The sequence below is a fragment of the Schistocerca piceifrons genome, chromosome 7, assembly GCF_021461385.2.
Source record: "Schistocerca piceifrons isolate TAMUIC-IGC-003096 chromosome 7, iqSchPice1.1, whole genome shotgun sequence".
NCBI lineage: Eukaryota > Metazoa > Arthropoda > Insecta > Orthoptera > Acrididae > Schistocerca > Schistocerca piceifrons.
The window spans coordinates 174,015,410-174,030,243 of NC_060144.1; the positions used below are offsets into that span (position 1 = coordinate 174,015,410).

General features: G+C 40.5%; 1 protein-coding gene across 1 annotated transcript in view; it reads right to left on the reverse strand.

Annotated features, from left to right (window-relative positions):
* Positions 1 to 14,834, reverse strand: part of LOC124804651 (N-acetylgalactosaminyltransferase 6) — a 170,342-nt gene that overhangs the window by 48,580 nt on the left and 106,928 nt on the right. The window contains exon 9 of the mRNA XM_047264875.1: positions 8,355 to 8,576. Coding sequence (XP_047120831.1) covers positions 8,355 to 8,576 — 222 coding nt within the window. The remainder of the gene's footprint in view (positions 1 to 8,354; positions 8,577 to 14,834) is intronic.

A 14,834-nucleotide genomic window follows, 5' to 3' on the forward strand; every position in this document is an offset into this window, starting at 1 on the left:
TTGCACTGTTCCCTAATGCCGGTATTTATACTGTTGATGTAAGTATCACTTATCGATCTTCGATGAATAATTCCACTAATTACCAGCCTGGATGTTGGGTGGCAGAAAGTGGTAGAGGGCTACGAGGTATAATTATGCCTGACGTAACTGCTTATATTTAGGGTCAGGAGAAAAGTTTTAATTTTTTTGCCAAATTCAGTAATATTTTTTGCGAAAACTGGTGCTTTTTTTGCCAATTTCCATGCTACTTTTTTCGCCCCAGATTCACTGCTACCTTTTTGCTCCAGATTTGTGCTGATTTCTTTGCCAATTTCACTATTTTTTTACTGAATTTGCTGGTACTTTGTCACTTTTGCCCTTTTTGTTTTCAAATATCCATTTTTGTCTCTCCCCACCCCCACTTCCAGTGTTATTTTTTTTCAGATTCTGGTTTTTCTTTGCAATTTTGTTGGTTTTAATCAAATTCAGCTTTATATTTTGCCAAATTCAATATTAATCCTTGCCCAATTAGGTGTTGTTTTTGTCGGATTTGGTTTTACTTTTCTTGCCAGATTTGGTGTTCCTTTTTTTGCCTGATTCAATGGTTTTTTTTCTGGCAAATTTGATGTTTTTGTCAATTTTGTAAAAATTGGTAATTTCATGTTATTTCACTGAAAACTGCCAGTTTTGTGTTTTTTTTTCACATTACCATTTTCACAAATTGTCCTGTTCCTACTTATATAACAAGAGTGAATTCTCAGCATCTACAGATAAGTGGACTTACAGTGCAAGAAGGAACCATTATCTAACATGTACTGTCTCTTATGTTGTTGACTGGACCCCCAGATCCCATGTTTTCTTTATGACCCAGATCCCAGATGAGCCAAACATGGATGTTAACATTCAAAGAGAATTCCTGAGTCAACATTTATGTCTTTTGGTATCCACAATATTGCTTTGAAAGACATTCCTTTAAGAGCAAAGAAGGTGCGAACACTGTCGCAACACTTTGTCATCACTCATAATTTAATTGATCCTGCTATATGCTAAATACATCATACAAAATGCTTTTTATGCAGAGTATATATACATCAATTGTCCACAAGTTCACACTCTTTTGCCTATGGTGAAAGAATTTTTCATTCAGACAAATAAAAGTGGCCTTCTCAATGCTCTTGATCCAACACTGGAACAGTCCAACAATATTTGCTGGAATATGTGATTGTCTATGTTACACTCTGTTGTTGTTGTTGTGGTCTTCAGTCCTGAGACTGGTTTGATGCAGCTCTCCATGCTACTCTATCCTGTGCAAGGTTCTTCATCTCCCAGTACCTACTGCAACCTACATCCTTCTGAATCTGCTTAGTGTATTCATCTCTTGGTCTCCCCCTATGATTTTTACCCTCCACGCTGCCCTCCAATACTAAATTGGTGATCCCTTGATGCCTCAGAACATGTCCTACCAACCGATCCCTTCTTCTGGTCAAGTTGTGCCACAAGCTTCTCCCAATATTTGGTATTTAGTGAAAAGCTCACTGAAAAGGGAGAAGTAACTTTAATTGATGGAATTGATCAGCACACTAAATTCTCTTCTTATAGTATCTATGCTTTTCCTTTACTGTAATTCTTGTACGTTAGTATTTAATTTATGGCAGGCCTTTTAAAATGTGAGATTTTTTGCTGTCTTTCAAGGTGGTGTTCAATGAATTAGAAATGGAGAAACTGGAGTTGAACAAATCACCTAGACTGCACCTTCTGTTGCCATGAAAGGTAACATTGTAACAGCACTCAGGTCAGGTGTCTCAGAAAAGAAGAGCCTCACAAGCACAACTTTTATGTAAATGCCTCACATTTAGAGGAAAGATAAATTTTTCAGAAGCACCATAAGCTAGCAACTTTTCTCTGGCCAACTATTTCATCACCTAAAACTGATATCTGAAGAAAGGAGACGTGAAGTCATGGCAGAGGTAAGACAAAGAAGCCAGGCAAAACCAAGATTAATAACATTATCTAACATAAGCCTCACAGGCTCAGATTTCATGTTCTCTTGCCCAAATAGTAGCCAAATATATGGGAATACTTCATCAGATCGTACCATGGAATCTGTGAATGACCTTATTGGAGCACTGAAATTCAATGAAACAGTTTAAATATTTTCAACAACACATCATTTACAATTGTATAGGCTTTTGCAGCACGAGTTAATTAACATGACAGTTTACTGGGTATGGTTCCACATTGTTCATAAATAACTATCACTGATTAAACCAAATAGACTCAGAAGAAGAACCCACGGCTGAAATTTTGATTTCATCAGTGATAGTTAATCACAAAAAGACATGCTCGGAAAACTTTAATTTTAACAGAACATTTGTTTTTATTCTCAACAGACATTCATATTCATAGTAGGGCTCACATTGGTGCTGATTTGTAAAACAATATATTAAAAGGCTTTTTTGTATTTCTGATCAGGTGGTGAAAGAGGCATGTAATAGCCATGAAGAGATAATTTTCTCACCAAATTCCACATAAGCCCACTACCAGCGAAAGAAAAGAAGTTTTGCTTTGTGGGCAAATGTTGACGACAGACGGCTGGAGATATATGCAAAATGGAAGACAAACAGGAAAAAAACTACTTAATTCTTCAGAAGATCACCAGAAAAATATTGTGTATACAAGTTCATTGTGGTCACTTAAAGTATATCTAACAAATGTGATTAAGACATTTGTGAATAAAACAGCATTTCAAATAGGTTGCATGCTCCCATCTGGCAATGTCAAATTTTATTAAATAACTCTCAGTGATAGGAAGTGGCAATGGCCTGTATATGCCACATAGTAATGTTCAGCATGTGAGTGTCGGTTTGCCACCTCAGTAGTGCGGTACATCTACTTAGCATTGCTCTTGATGCAGCCCACCCAGTGCAATCAACTGTGGTTGATCCCAGTGCAGCTGATGGTGGAGGGCTGAGGCACCCCAGAGCCATAGGCTGGAAGATGGCCGCATTGAGTACGGCAGGCCAAACTGGAAAAGCCTGTAGGCTCAGAGTAATGCATGGTGAGCCACTTTGCACTACTCTGATGTACGCTTCTGATGTTTAGCAATGAATTAAATAATATAATAATGGAATAATGTCAATCTTTCTGTACCTGGGTTACATTTTCAAAACTACAATGGAAATCAGTCTCTTTACTTTTATTGTGATCAAGGGAGATTTCAGTGGTTTCATCTTGCAAGGGATTGTCACACAGCACGAGAACATTATCTTTGATGTGAGTGAACTGCCCCAGAAGATAATTCCATAGCACATAACAGAGTGAACTTTGTGACACTAATGTCATCAATACATGAGACTGTCCTAAAGGCAAAAGTAGCTGATGACAAATTTTTAATGGCCTGGAGGACATGATATTCCTGACTAACCCTGCTATGTGGAGGCCTAAGAATTTAGTGGTGTATACCTTCTGAATTTTTCTGACTGTACCGTGCAATAGATATCTCTTGTGAGATTTTGTGATGGAAGCTGAACTTTGTATATGTGGTCAATGTTGACTTGTGGGACGTATTCAGTAACTGAGTGGTCAAATCTGTTGTTAGACACAGATTGGCACTGGTGACACGATGTAGACTGCCACTTGCTTAGTTGAATCAAGAATGAACCTTTCACTGAACAGGACAGTGTAAATTGTTGTGGCAATTACCGACAGATTGAAACTCTGTTTGGGGCAGGCCTTGAATACAAACCCTTGTCACCCACAGACAAAGTTACAACCACCTGAGATATCCGGGCACAATTCAAACCCACCCTTACAGCTTCAGTTTTTCTAGTGTCTGCCTCCTAGAGTCCAGACTTCACAGATGTTCTCATGTAAGTCATATTTCGTCACCTGAAAAATCGACAGCGGGTGTGCTGAAAAGTAATGCCTCCGGACTTTTAATTAGAGGGATCCGAATTGTAGTGTTTAACATGGCAGTGTATAAAGTAACTATGTCAGTGTGTGAGGAACAGCATATTGTAATCAAGTTTCGAATTTGAAGAGTTCAGAATGACAATTCCAGACCACACACGAGCACTGTGACACCTGCAAGAATTTCACACCTTTGGTTCACAGCCATCAATCATCCTCCATAGAGCCCAGACTTGGCCCCATCACATTTTTGTCTGTTTCCAAAACTTAAATAACACCTTCGAGGACTTCACTTGGATGGTTATGAAGCAGTGCAAGTAGGGGTGAGGTTCTGACTCCGTCAACAAAGTCAAACATTCTACAGTGACATTTCCAACAAACTGGTCTCTTGTTAGGAGAAATGTGTTCATCACCAGAGTGATTACGTTAAAAAATAAATATGTAGAGATGAAGAATAAGGCTGTAGACTGTTAATAAGGTTTGCTTTATTTAAAAAACTTTATGAGTTTTCACACAAATAATTCAAAGGCATTACTTTTCAGCACAGACTGGTAGATATGAATTCTGTCTCAAATTGTGAAATTACCTAATAGATACTTTTCATAATGTACATCACCCAGATGAATGGTGTTATCAAAGAGAACTGTATTATCACAGACAGTGTGGAATAGTCTAATTTTCTGCATATAAATATTGATAAAGTAACAAATGTTCATTTACTGCTAATGCACGACATCCGACGAAGCCCATTTCGGAAAAAGAAAGTGCAGAAGAACATATTTGCAATAAGACTAATGCCGTGTACAGCAAATTAGGACTCTGTCATCGGACCAATAATATTACAAAGGAACACATATGTTTGTCTACTACTTGAAGTTGTTATCATGTGGGCACTTTAACATGGCAGTTTTACATGGGGGTGTTTTGAAATAGGGTTGCATAAGATACCGGTAGGGGTCAGACCTGAACTACTTCATTTACAATGCTGAAAACCTCAGCAAGCAATTGGGCGGTGGCTGTTACCAAATTCTTTGCACACTCCACTTTGCTTCAGGCTGTGCATTGCTCAACGTTTTCTTTTCTTATTTTGAAATGTGTGAAGAGACTTATCTTGGTTCATCACAGTATTCATACATAATTTAAACAAACTCCAAAAAGAATTGCCAATCCCTCTGAATGTGTGTCAGTTCTGCTTTCACAGAAAACCTGAACACTGGTGTCTGCTGGTAGCTGAACAAGAGAGAGGCCGGGCTTGTTACCCTACGCTGCCACTCACTCTGCAGATGGTCAGAGTCATAGATCGTTAACTCTCACAGTTGACTGCAGTATTATATAGTGTCCACAGTACAGCAACTGGAAACAAAACCAGTCAAAGTATTTTAACCACACCAGGAATCTTCCCGTAAAAAGTGAATAGTTATTTTTGGTTCTACTCCTATAGCTGTGCCAAGTATGGGTCGCACATCTATGAATGCCCTTGTAAGGTTCTGCAACACACTAATGAAGGCTTATATGCTTGGGATCAAAAATCAGTCATGAGGCAAGTAATCTGGAGAAACGACATGTTTCTTCAAAATGTGATGATTATTACATTAACTACACAAGTGGCACTACCTGCAGGGGCATTTGTGCATGGTCCATGAATTATCTCCAAAGGTTGGAGAAGCACATTGGTCCTCTAGTAAAAGCCATAGATGACAATAGAGAAAGCAACTAAAGCAACAAAAGAAACTTAAATATGCATTCATTCTGTTGTTGTACCTCAACCTGTCAACTTTGCATTTACATTGTTATTGAGAGCTAAGAAATTATTGTAATGTTTCACCTAAACAAATGTTTAACATAAAGAGTTACTGTATTTCAGAGCAAACATACAGGGCACATCGATCTGAGAATGCTGTATTTATTTATGCAATTAGGTACTGGACTAAATTATTGGCATCCAGAATTTACTGCCGAATCTTACGATGATGTCCGAGATTCATCCACAGTCGAGCACAAAGGTGAGCTTAAATCTTAAGTCATTGTTAGCAATTACCACCAAACTTCTACAAAACTGATCATTAACATCTCTAACATTACACAAGAAACACTTTAAGTCCAGGGCACATTGTTCAAAAAGCTCTTATTATAGACAATAAAAACTATTCAAGTTTATTCTCTCTCTCTCTCTCTCTCTCTCTCTCTCTCTCTCTCTCTCTCTCAATCAATCAATTTTGATGCACTAAATATTTGTCTTCACACACACATAGTATGGTAACCTTATTAATTTGTGTGTCTAATCATAAAAGCAAGCAAAAAATGTTCAGTAGTTTCAGCACAACATGCGGACCTACTTCTGACTGGCTAGAAGAAGCCTGTGAAAAGACTGCAATAGGAGGAGGTGAATGTATGGGACAAGAGAAAGGCTTTGTATCTGGATTGTTTACTGATGGATGAGCCATAAAGAGCAACATTGGAAGCAGGAGTGCCATGGGAATGAACTAGGATATTTAGAAGGAAAGTAAAACATCTCTCTCTGGGAAGAGGGAGGATTATGGTGGCAGCATTTCAGTTGTGTTAAGATATCTCACAGGAGATGGAGTGGTGGTGAACGTCCTGAATGAGTTCATATTTGATATCTTTTTCCAAAGCTTGGGTGATACAGCTGATTTACAGGGAGACAATTAAATTTAAACTTTCAGAATGCTGTAGAAATAACACCACTGATCAGAATGATGTCAAATTGCAATGGAATATTATCGGACAAGGGAGAAAACGTATGGCAGAAGAAGAAAATTGATCAATAGATGGTGTTGTATGTGTCAGAATACATAAATGAAAACACCTGTCATGCGCACAACCCAAAGTTGGTATAAACATTCCAGGTACACGGCTTTTCCTCCTTTCGCATCTGCGATGTTCGCCATGACTGGTTCGATGCATGATCGTGCTCCACTTGTAAAGCTGTATTACAAGAATGATGACTGTGGACATGTAGCTCTGAAGAAGTTCCAGGCACTGAAGGGTTTGAAAAAAGGCGTTGGTCTGACGACTGCCGTGGGTCTGGAGAAAATGATTTGGAAATTCGAAAAGACAGGTTCTTTTGGTGTGCAACCTGGTAGAGGGAGGAAACGAACTGACTCAATGTCAGTGGAAGCAGTGGCCACAGCAATGCACAAGGAGATGAGTGGTGGTGTGCAAACGTGTAATGCTCTGACAATTGTCCTTGAGCACCGAGCGTAAAATCCTACAAAATGCCCTTCTTTGCTATCCATTCAAAATTACCCATGTGCACAAGTTGCTTCCTGTCGACCTGCCAGCAAGAAAGTTTTGCATTAGAATTTCTTGCTCACATGGAAGTGGACAATGATTGGCTGGGGAAGATTTTGTGGACAGACATAGCCCACTTCCATCTGACAGGATATGTCAATACACAGAATTGTCGAATATGGGCAATGGAAAATCCACACGCAAATCAACCAGTACCACTTCATCCTGAAAATGTCACTGTGTGGTGAGGGTTTATGGCATCATTTAGCACTGGGTCACATTTTTTCGAAGAGACGGGTGCTTCTGGTCTCGTTACCTGTATTGTCACTAGTAAGCGCTATGAGTGTCTTTTGCACAACCACATCATTTTTATGCAAGATGGTGCACTTCTGCACATTGAAAATCCAGTTAACCAGCTGCTGAAGTGCCATTTCGGATATGTTAGAATTATGAGTCACCATTTCCCTACAGCATGCTCATTCCGATCACTTGATCTTAATCTGTGTGACTTCTGGCTGTGGGACTATCTAAAAGAAGTTGTGTTCAGTGTTAGGATTGCAAACTTAGCTGCACTGAAGGCACGCATTGCGCAACACATTCTGAACGTGACCCCGCAAACACTTCGATCAGTTGTGGAATATGCTGTTTCTCGATTTCAACTTGTTGCAGAAAACCGTGGACAGCACACTGAACGTGTTTTGCTCCTGTAACACAGGAATTAATGATCTGATTTGATTCTGATTGATGCTTTTTATGCAGTTTTTGGCCTCAGAACAATTAAAAACGAAATTTTCCCATCCAATATGGTATGACCTTGCCGAAGTGGATGGGCTTTCGTAACTAACAGTCTCACACCTATACACCCATGTACACTGAGTAGTATAGTTTTTTTAACATCAAGCATAAACCTTAGGCATTGTTGTATGATTCATTTGTCATTTGTAGTCTACCACTATTAATTTATTACGCTTACAGTGCTATCTATGGCTACATTTTGTAACTATTTATTTTTCTTCTGCCATGCATTTTCCCCTTCTCTGATAATATTTCATTGCAATTTGACATCCTTCTGACCAGTGGTGTTATTTCTACAGCAGTTTGAAAGTTTAATTATAATCACCCTGTACATAAAACAAAAGATATCAAAACGGAAAGCTTGTATCAATAGTAATAGCAGTCAACAAAACCTTTCTCGATAAAATATCTCCACATACCTCTCCATAAGCAAAATCTGGTGGTTCAACAGGTGGATACTTCTTTGGGAGATCAAATGCAACTTCCTCCATAAACCACTTAAATGGCTTACAGTGCAATCTTTCCCTGAGTTCCTTTTGTTTGCTGAGGTCACCAGGATTAATCTTTCGATAATGAGGTCTTCTTCTATACAAATATTCTTTATATTCATCCATCCATACTTCAGCAACACGCCTATAATTCTGTAATCAACAACCAGTTATTTAATAAAGTAATTCAGCAACATAAGAAGTACCACTAAAATAATAAAAATTCAGCAGATACACACAAAACCAGACAAAAATGCGTATTTTTAATTATTTAAGGAGTAAAGGTAACAACTCACTAAATGGTAGAGGCATTGAATTGTCAAAAGGCACATAACAAGAGTGGGAAGTTTGGTTGATAGCTTTTGGACAAATCCCTCTCATGAGCTATACAAAACACACACACACACACACACACACACACACACACACACACACACACAAAACCTGCACAGCAGCACTGTCCTTGCTGACTACACTTTGGCAGCCAGTACTTCAGATCAACTAGTGGCTGATGGCTAGGACAGAGAGGCAGCATGTGCATGGGCTAGGAATGTGGCACTGACGAGCTGCTTCTGGTCCGAAGCAGGTGGAATCGTGTGCAGCATACGATGATGTGGAGCAGTAAATTGGAAGGGGGAGCTACAAAAGAGGTAGAGGGAGACTGTGTGGATGCAGCATGGTGAAATTAGGGCCATGGGGCAGGGGTGGAGAAGAATGTGGGGAAAGTGCTAACAGATACTGAGGCCTAAAGGATTTCGAGATCGAAGGATGTATTGCAAGGGCACCTGCCATCCATGTAATTCAGAGAGACTGGTGTTGGGGGAGGTATGCAGACGACACAAGTTATCAAGCAGCCCTGAATGCTGGGCTCAGCAGTGTGTCCCACCACTGGGTTGTCGACACTGGTCTTACTCACAGTTTGCCAGTGGCAATTCATTTGGGTGGACAACTAGTTGGTGGCCATACCCACGTAAAATGCAGTGCAGGAATCATGGCAGAGCTAATAAATCATATGATTGCCTTCATTGCTAGGCCCAGCTCTTACAGGATGGGATGGATAGTATAGTATAGGATAGGATAAGTCAGTGACACGACTGGAGTAGGATATGCTGCATGCGTGTAATGGAGGGATCTCGCAACTGGGTCATCCCCGGGGTGTGACCTATATGTCAAGAATTTTGGAGTATATGTGGCATGGAGATGAACTATGATACTGAGTAAATTGGATGGTTCGTTAGTTAGTTATATGTTCCACAGATCATTTGAATGATTCTTCTGTCAAAATGATACAAAATGAGTCAGTTTACTGTATATGTATACATATTAATATTAGTCCTACTTAACCAAGTATACTTAAGAACAATGCTTTTTTATTACAGTCTACCAGTTTTAAGACAGAAATCTGTCCATGGAATAGAAGGAGTTGTTCAGGAGAAAGGCTTTCAGGGATTTATAACTCACTTTTCTAACTGTCAGTCATTTTATATTATTGAAAAATTGATAAAAAAAATTTTGTTGTTGCATACTGTACACCTTTGTGAGCCACTGACAGTTTTAATAATGGGTAATACAGATTATTTTTCCTCTAATGTTGTAGGTATGGACATCATCGTTCTTCTTAAATTGTGATGGATTGTTCATCATGAATTTCATTAGTGAATATATGTACAGCTAAAATATCAAACTCCCTTAAGAGGTACGTACATGACAGCCATATGTGAACACCACATTTTATTCTTACTGCTCACTTTTCTGCAATCAATACTTCCTTTTAAGTGGTAATTTATTTCAGAAAATTATCACATAAGGCATTATTGAGTGATAATATGTCAAGAGGTTGATTCATTTGTTTTCAAGACTAGCAGTTATATGAAGAGTAAGAGTAGCTGAACTCGATTGTTTGAGAAGTTCAGTAATTTGTTTCTTCCAGTTTACATTTTCATCAATGTGCATACAAAAAATATAGAGCATTCCACTCTACTTACTGACTCCAGCTCATGTGCTACATAAATTGCTAGTAACACTATATCTGTTGTACAGAACTGAATACAGAGCGTTTTCTCAAAATTTAGGGAGAGACCATTTTTAGAGAACTGAAAATCTCTTCTGCTGTTCTCTCTCTAATGGTATTTATTATAACACTAGTATCATCTGCAATAGCATCAATTCCGCTTGTTGAATATTAACTGGAAGATCAATCAGTCACACGTTAAGAAATAGGAGCAGAACCAAAATTAAACCCTGTGGGGTTCCCTTTGAGATTTCTCCTCAGTCACTAAAATTTTTGTTCTAACTCCGAACACAATAAGAAATCTGGTTATAAGAAACCAACAACCTTTATTTGAATCACGGCGTGACACCATAACAAAGAGAAAACTTAACTGTTTGATAATTTGTGCAAGAGAGACCAGTTGGAGTCAGTTCAAGACAATCTTAAGGGAATTCACCAGCCATGGGCTGCTGGTTTCCTGCCACAGGAGACTGAGGAGCTGTCCACTGTTGGTGGCCTCTGGTGGATATGCCTGGAGCTGACAAGAGGCACATGAATGAGACACGTGCCACAGCCTCAATGGTGGAGGTGTGGTAACATGCAGATTATTACACACATTTCTCCTTGAGGAGAAGAGCACCCATATGCTGGCTATTCCGCAGTGCTCAGATGGTTGATACATCCGTGACATCACATGCATTCATCCTGGGCACAAACAGGTCCTGGTCAGTGCAAACATGCACACTGGGGTGGAAGTGGTGCAAGCATGATGTGAGTCTGACTCCTCCTCCTGGAGAGAAGGCTGAGGACTCAGACTTCTGATAGGAAGTGGACAAGATGCCGTCGGATGCAGTGCCAGGGGCCAGGAACTGGAGAGCCACAGTGTCTGGAGGCAATGTAGGAGGGGCCTGCAGTGGGGTGGCAGGTGCTGGTGGCAGGGAAGGCAATGCTGACACCAATGGAGGAGGCGTCCACTGTGGTGTAGGAGCACCCTGCAGGTGCACCGATAAAGACCAGCAGGTGACAGGCCATGATCAGGTGCTCCACCTCGTGGTCAATACCAGGCCAAAAATTATGCCTAAGTGCCAACTGTTTGGTGCTCGCGGCTTCCCAATGACCTTAACGCAACAGGGTGAGAACCTCCCGACAAAGCAGCACAGGAATCACAAGCCGGGGAGTACCCCCTTCGGTCGACATAAGAAAGACACCATCAAACAACGAAAGGCAATGATGAAAGGTGTAGAAGCTCTGCAATGAGTCGGATGCCCATGCCAGCAGACTATCAGGCCACCTGTGTTGTATAATGTGCACTGGATCTGGAGCTATCACCAATGAAATCCTGGAGCTGGTAATGGGGAAACCATCAACAGCCTGTTGTGCTTCTGTATCATGTTGAAAAGCAACTGTTCATTCAAACAATTGGGTCCTATGGGTAGCCAAGACAATGCATATGAATTTGCATGCTGTGACATAGGACAAAAATGAAATGAAACCTGGTCAGTGCATCTACCTTTATCTTACACATAAGGTGGCACCACATAACTATGGGTATGGTGGTGCCATCTATTGGTAGAGAGATTGACGCGTGCGCACCGTTTCATGTTGTATAGCGCCAGCATGGTTTCACACCGAAGAGAAGGTGGTCACACAAGTTATCGTCATTGTTCCTGCTTACTTGCCTGCATGTTCGGTACATGCAGGCAAGTAAGCAGGAACAATGAGGAGTGATTCAATTTTTGGCAGTGGAGGGAGTTGGAGGCCATGAAATGTATCGACGGATGAAGGCTGCGTACGGTGAGTACAGTCTGAGTCGTTCAAGTGATGTGGAACGGCGCAAACGATTCCTTGAGGGGCACAATTCACTGGAAGACAACGCTCGTCCTGGGCAGGCTCTTCATGTCATCACATCAGAAATGATTGTGGAAGTGAATGCTTTAGTCTTGCTAAAGCTAAAGCTTGCTTTAGCTAAATCAAGCTATTCAGGATCAGACAGCAGCCTATCTTCTTCAAGGATGGAATCGACTGGCTAGTGTTGCAATGGGATAAATGTGCCAACAGTTTTGGCGACAATTTTTGAGTGTCTGTACCATGTATAACTACATTTTTTAGTTAATAAAATCATTACTGTTACTTTACACCAGTGACCAGGTTTCATTTGAATGCCCCTTATAGATTTCATAATTATACCTCGACAAAAATAAGGCCCAATGCTGAAGGCAATTAGCAGTTTTGTCAGGTAAAGCAGCTGAATGGAAAAACAAGGAAACTCAGGGTTTATGACCTGTGACTAAGTGGAATTTTGTACCATGTAAGAATACATGACATTTTCTGATGGCGTAAACGATCCCAAGCACCTCATTTTTGACCTGCAAATAGTGCTGCTGAATTGTGTTGAGTGTTTTGGATGCAAAAGCAATAGGTTGCTCAGAGCCAACCGCATGACAATGGGCCACACTGTCCCCACCCCATGCTGGAAGGCTGCAATGTAAGGCATGGAGTGCAACTTGTTTTTGAGATGCACAAATGCATGTGCACAGGCTGGCGAACACTTGCAAGGAACCTTTTTACAAATCATCTGGTATAGAGGCTGAGTCAATGTGTCTACACCTGGAAAAGAAACCTGTGAGAGTAAGCTACATTACCAATAAACACCTGCAGTTCCTGCAAACTGGACAGCCATGATAGCGGTGACATGCCGGTCCAGGGATCTAACACCTGTTGGGAAAGTTCATGACCAAGATACTCAGTCAAGGGATGGAAAAACTGTGACTTACTAAGATTACACTAAGGGCCTGCATTGTGTAAAACAGTAAAGAGAGAACAGATGTTATGTAAGTGTTCTCTCGTCACATACCAGTGACAACAGTATCATCAAGATTGTTGATGCAGCAAATAACATCAGACGTAATTAATTGAAAAAAGCATCTGAATGTAGCTAGGGCACTAGTCACTGCAAACATTAAACATTGATAGTGATAAGGGCCAAAAGGCACGTTCACAACAAGCAATTGTTTCGAGGCATCATCTAATGGAACCTACAGATAGGCCTCAGCTAAGTCAATCTTTGAAAAGAATTGGCCCTCAGCCAGTTTTGCAAGTAACTCATCAGATCGAGGCAGATATTGTGTGTCAATAACAGACTATGCATTTACGGTAACTTTAAAGTCACTGCAAAGTCGGGATTGACCCAACGGCTTTTTTACAGTCAATAGAAGCATAGCCCACTCACTCATTTAACTTGGTCAAACAACACCAAAGATGTCAAGTGATCCAATTCAGACTTAACTTGGTCACATAAAGACACAGGTATGGGCTATGCCCACAAAAAAACGCGGCCAAGTTGAAGGTTTAAGTGTGGTATGTGCCATGAAACTGGTCACACACAATAAACACTCAGAAAACAAATCTGAAAATTCAGAGCACAATGAATCTACAGCTAGGTAAGGAACCTGACCTGGCACAGTATGCACACAATCATTAATAGAAAATTCAAAACCAACGAAAGTGTCTAACCCAAAAAAATTCTCAATATGGGGATCATTAAGAACCAAATATGTGATAGGATAGACAACAGGTTTTTAGGCCATAGAAGCTGTAAATTAACTGATAACAAGAATATGTTGTTTATTGAAGCTTACAAGATTGTGTTTGACAGGTGCCAAGGTGAGGAGCCCAGTCACGTTCGAGAGTTGAGGAGCGAAACTGCTGCTCTGATGTCCACTTGCAGCGACAACGTTTTATGCAGCACAGCTTATTCTGACCCACATACAACAATGAAAAACAATGAATGTCCACATCCATTTGTTCAGAGGAAGGCTGAGAACAACAAACACCTGTAGTGTGGCCATTCTTGTGACACTTGTCATGTCCCACCAGCTGGGGCATGCTGATCTCTCATGTTGCACAAAGCAAGAGGAGCAGGAAAGAAATGCTGTAATTTATCCCTGCAGTTGTGGCTGCTGCTGGGTTTGTCCACTGTGGCTAGGTTTCCCGGTTTGCCCAGCAGCAACATCCTCTTTACTCAGTGAACCTGCTGCTACTCACTGTTGTGGCTCACTAACAATGATGGTGATGCCCCCTAGGCCTCAATTTGTTGGTCTATGATACAGGAGAACTCAAAATATGTCAAACAATTCATCCAAGGACGGATCTACACACTGAAGGGCCAGCTGACGAAATCAGTTATCGAGTGTGAGGGGGATGATTGCTTCGCAAACCATGGAGTAACCATAGGATTTTTTGGAGTTTTTAGCAATCAAGCAACACGTACAGCTTAGACCCTGGAGCTCCAGATCCCAAAGCTGATACGATTAATGTGCTTGCTTGCAGCACTGGTAAAACTCTATGCAAGTGGTAATAACATGGGTGCACTTGCAATGTTAAGAAGACAACAAACTACATTTCATTCAAGGAAAGTGAGG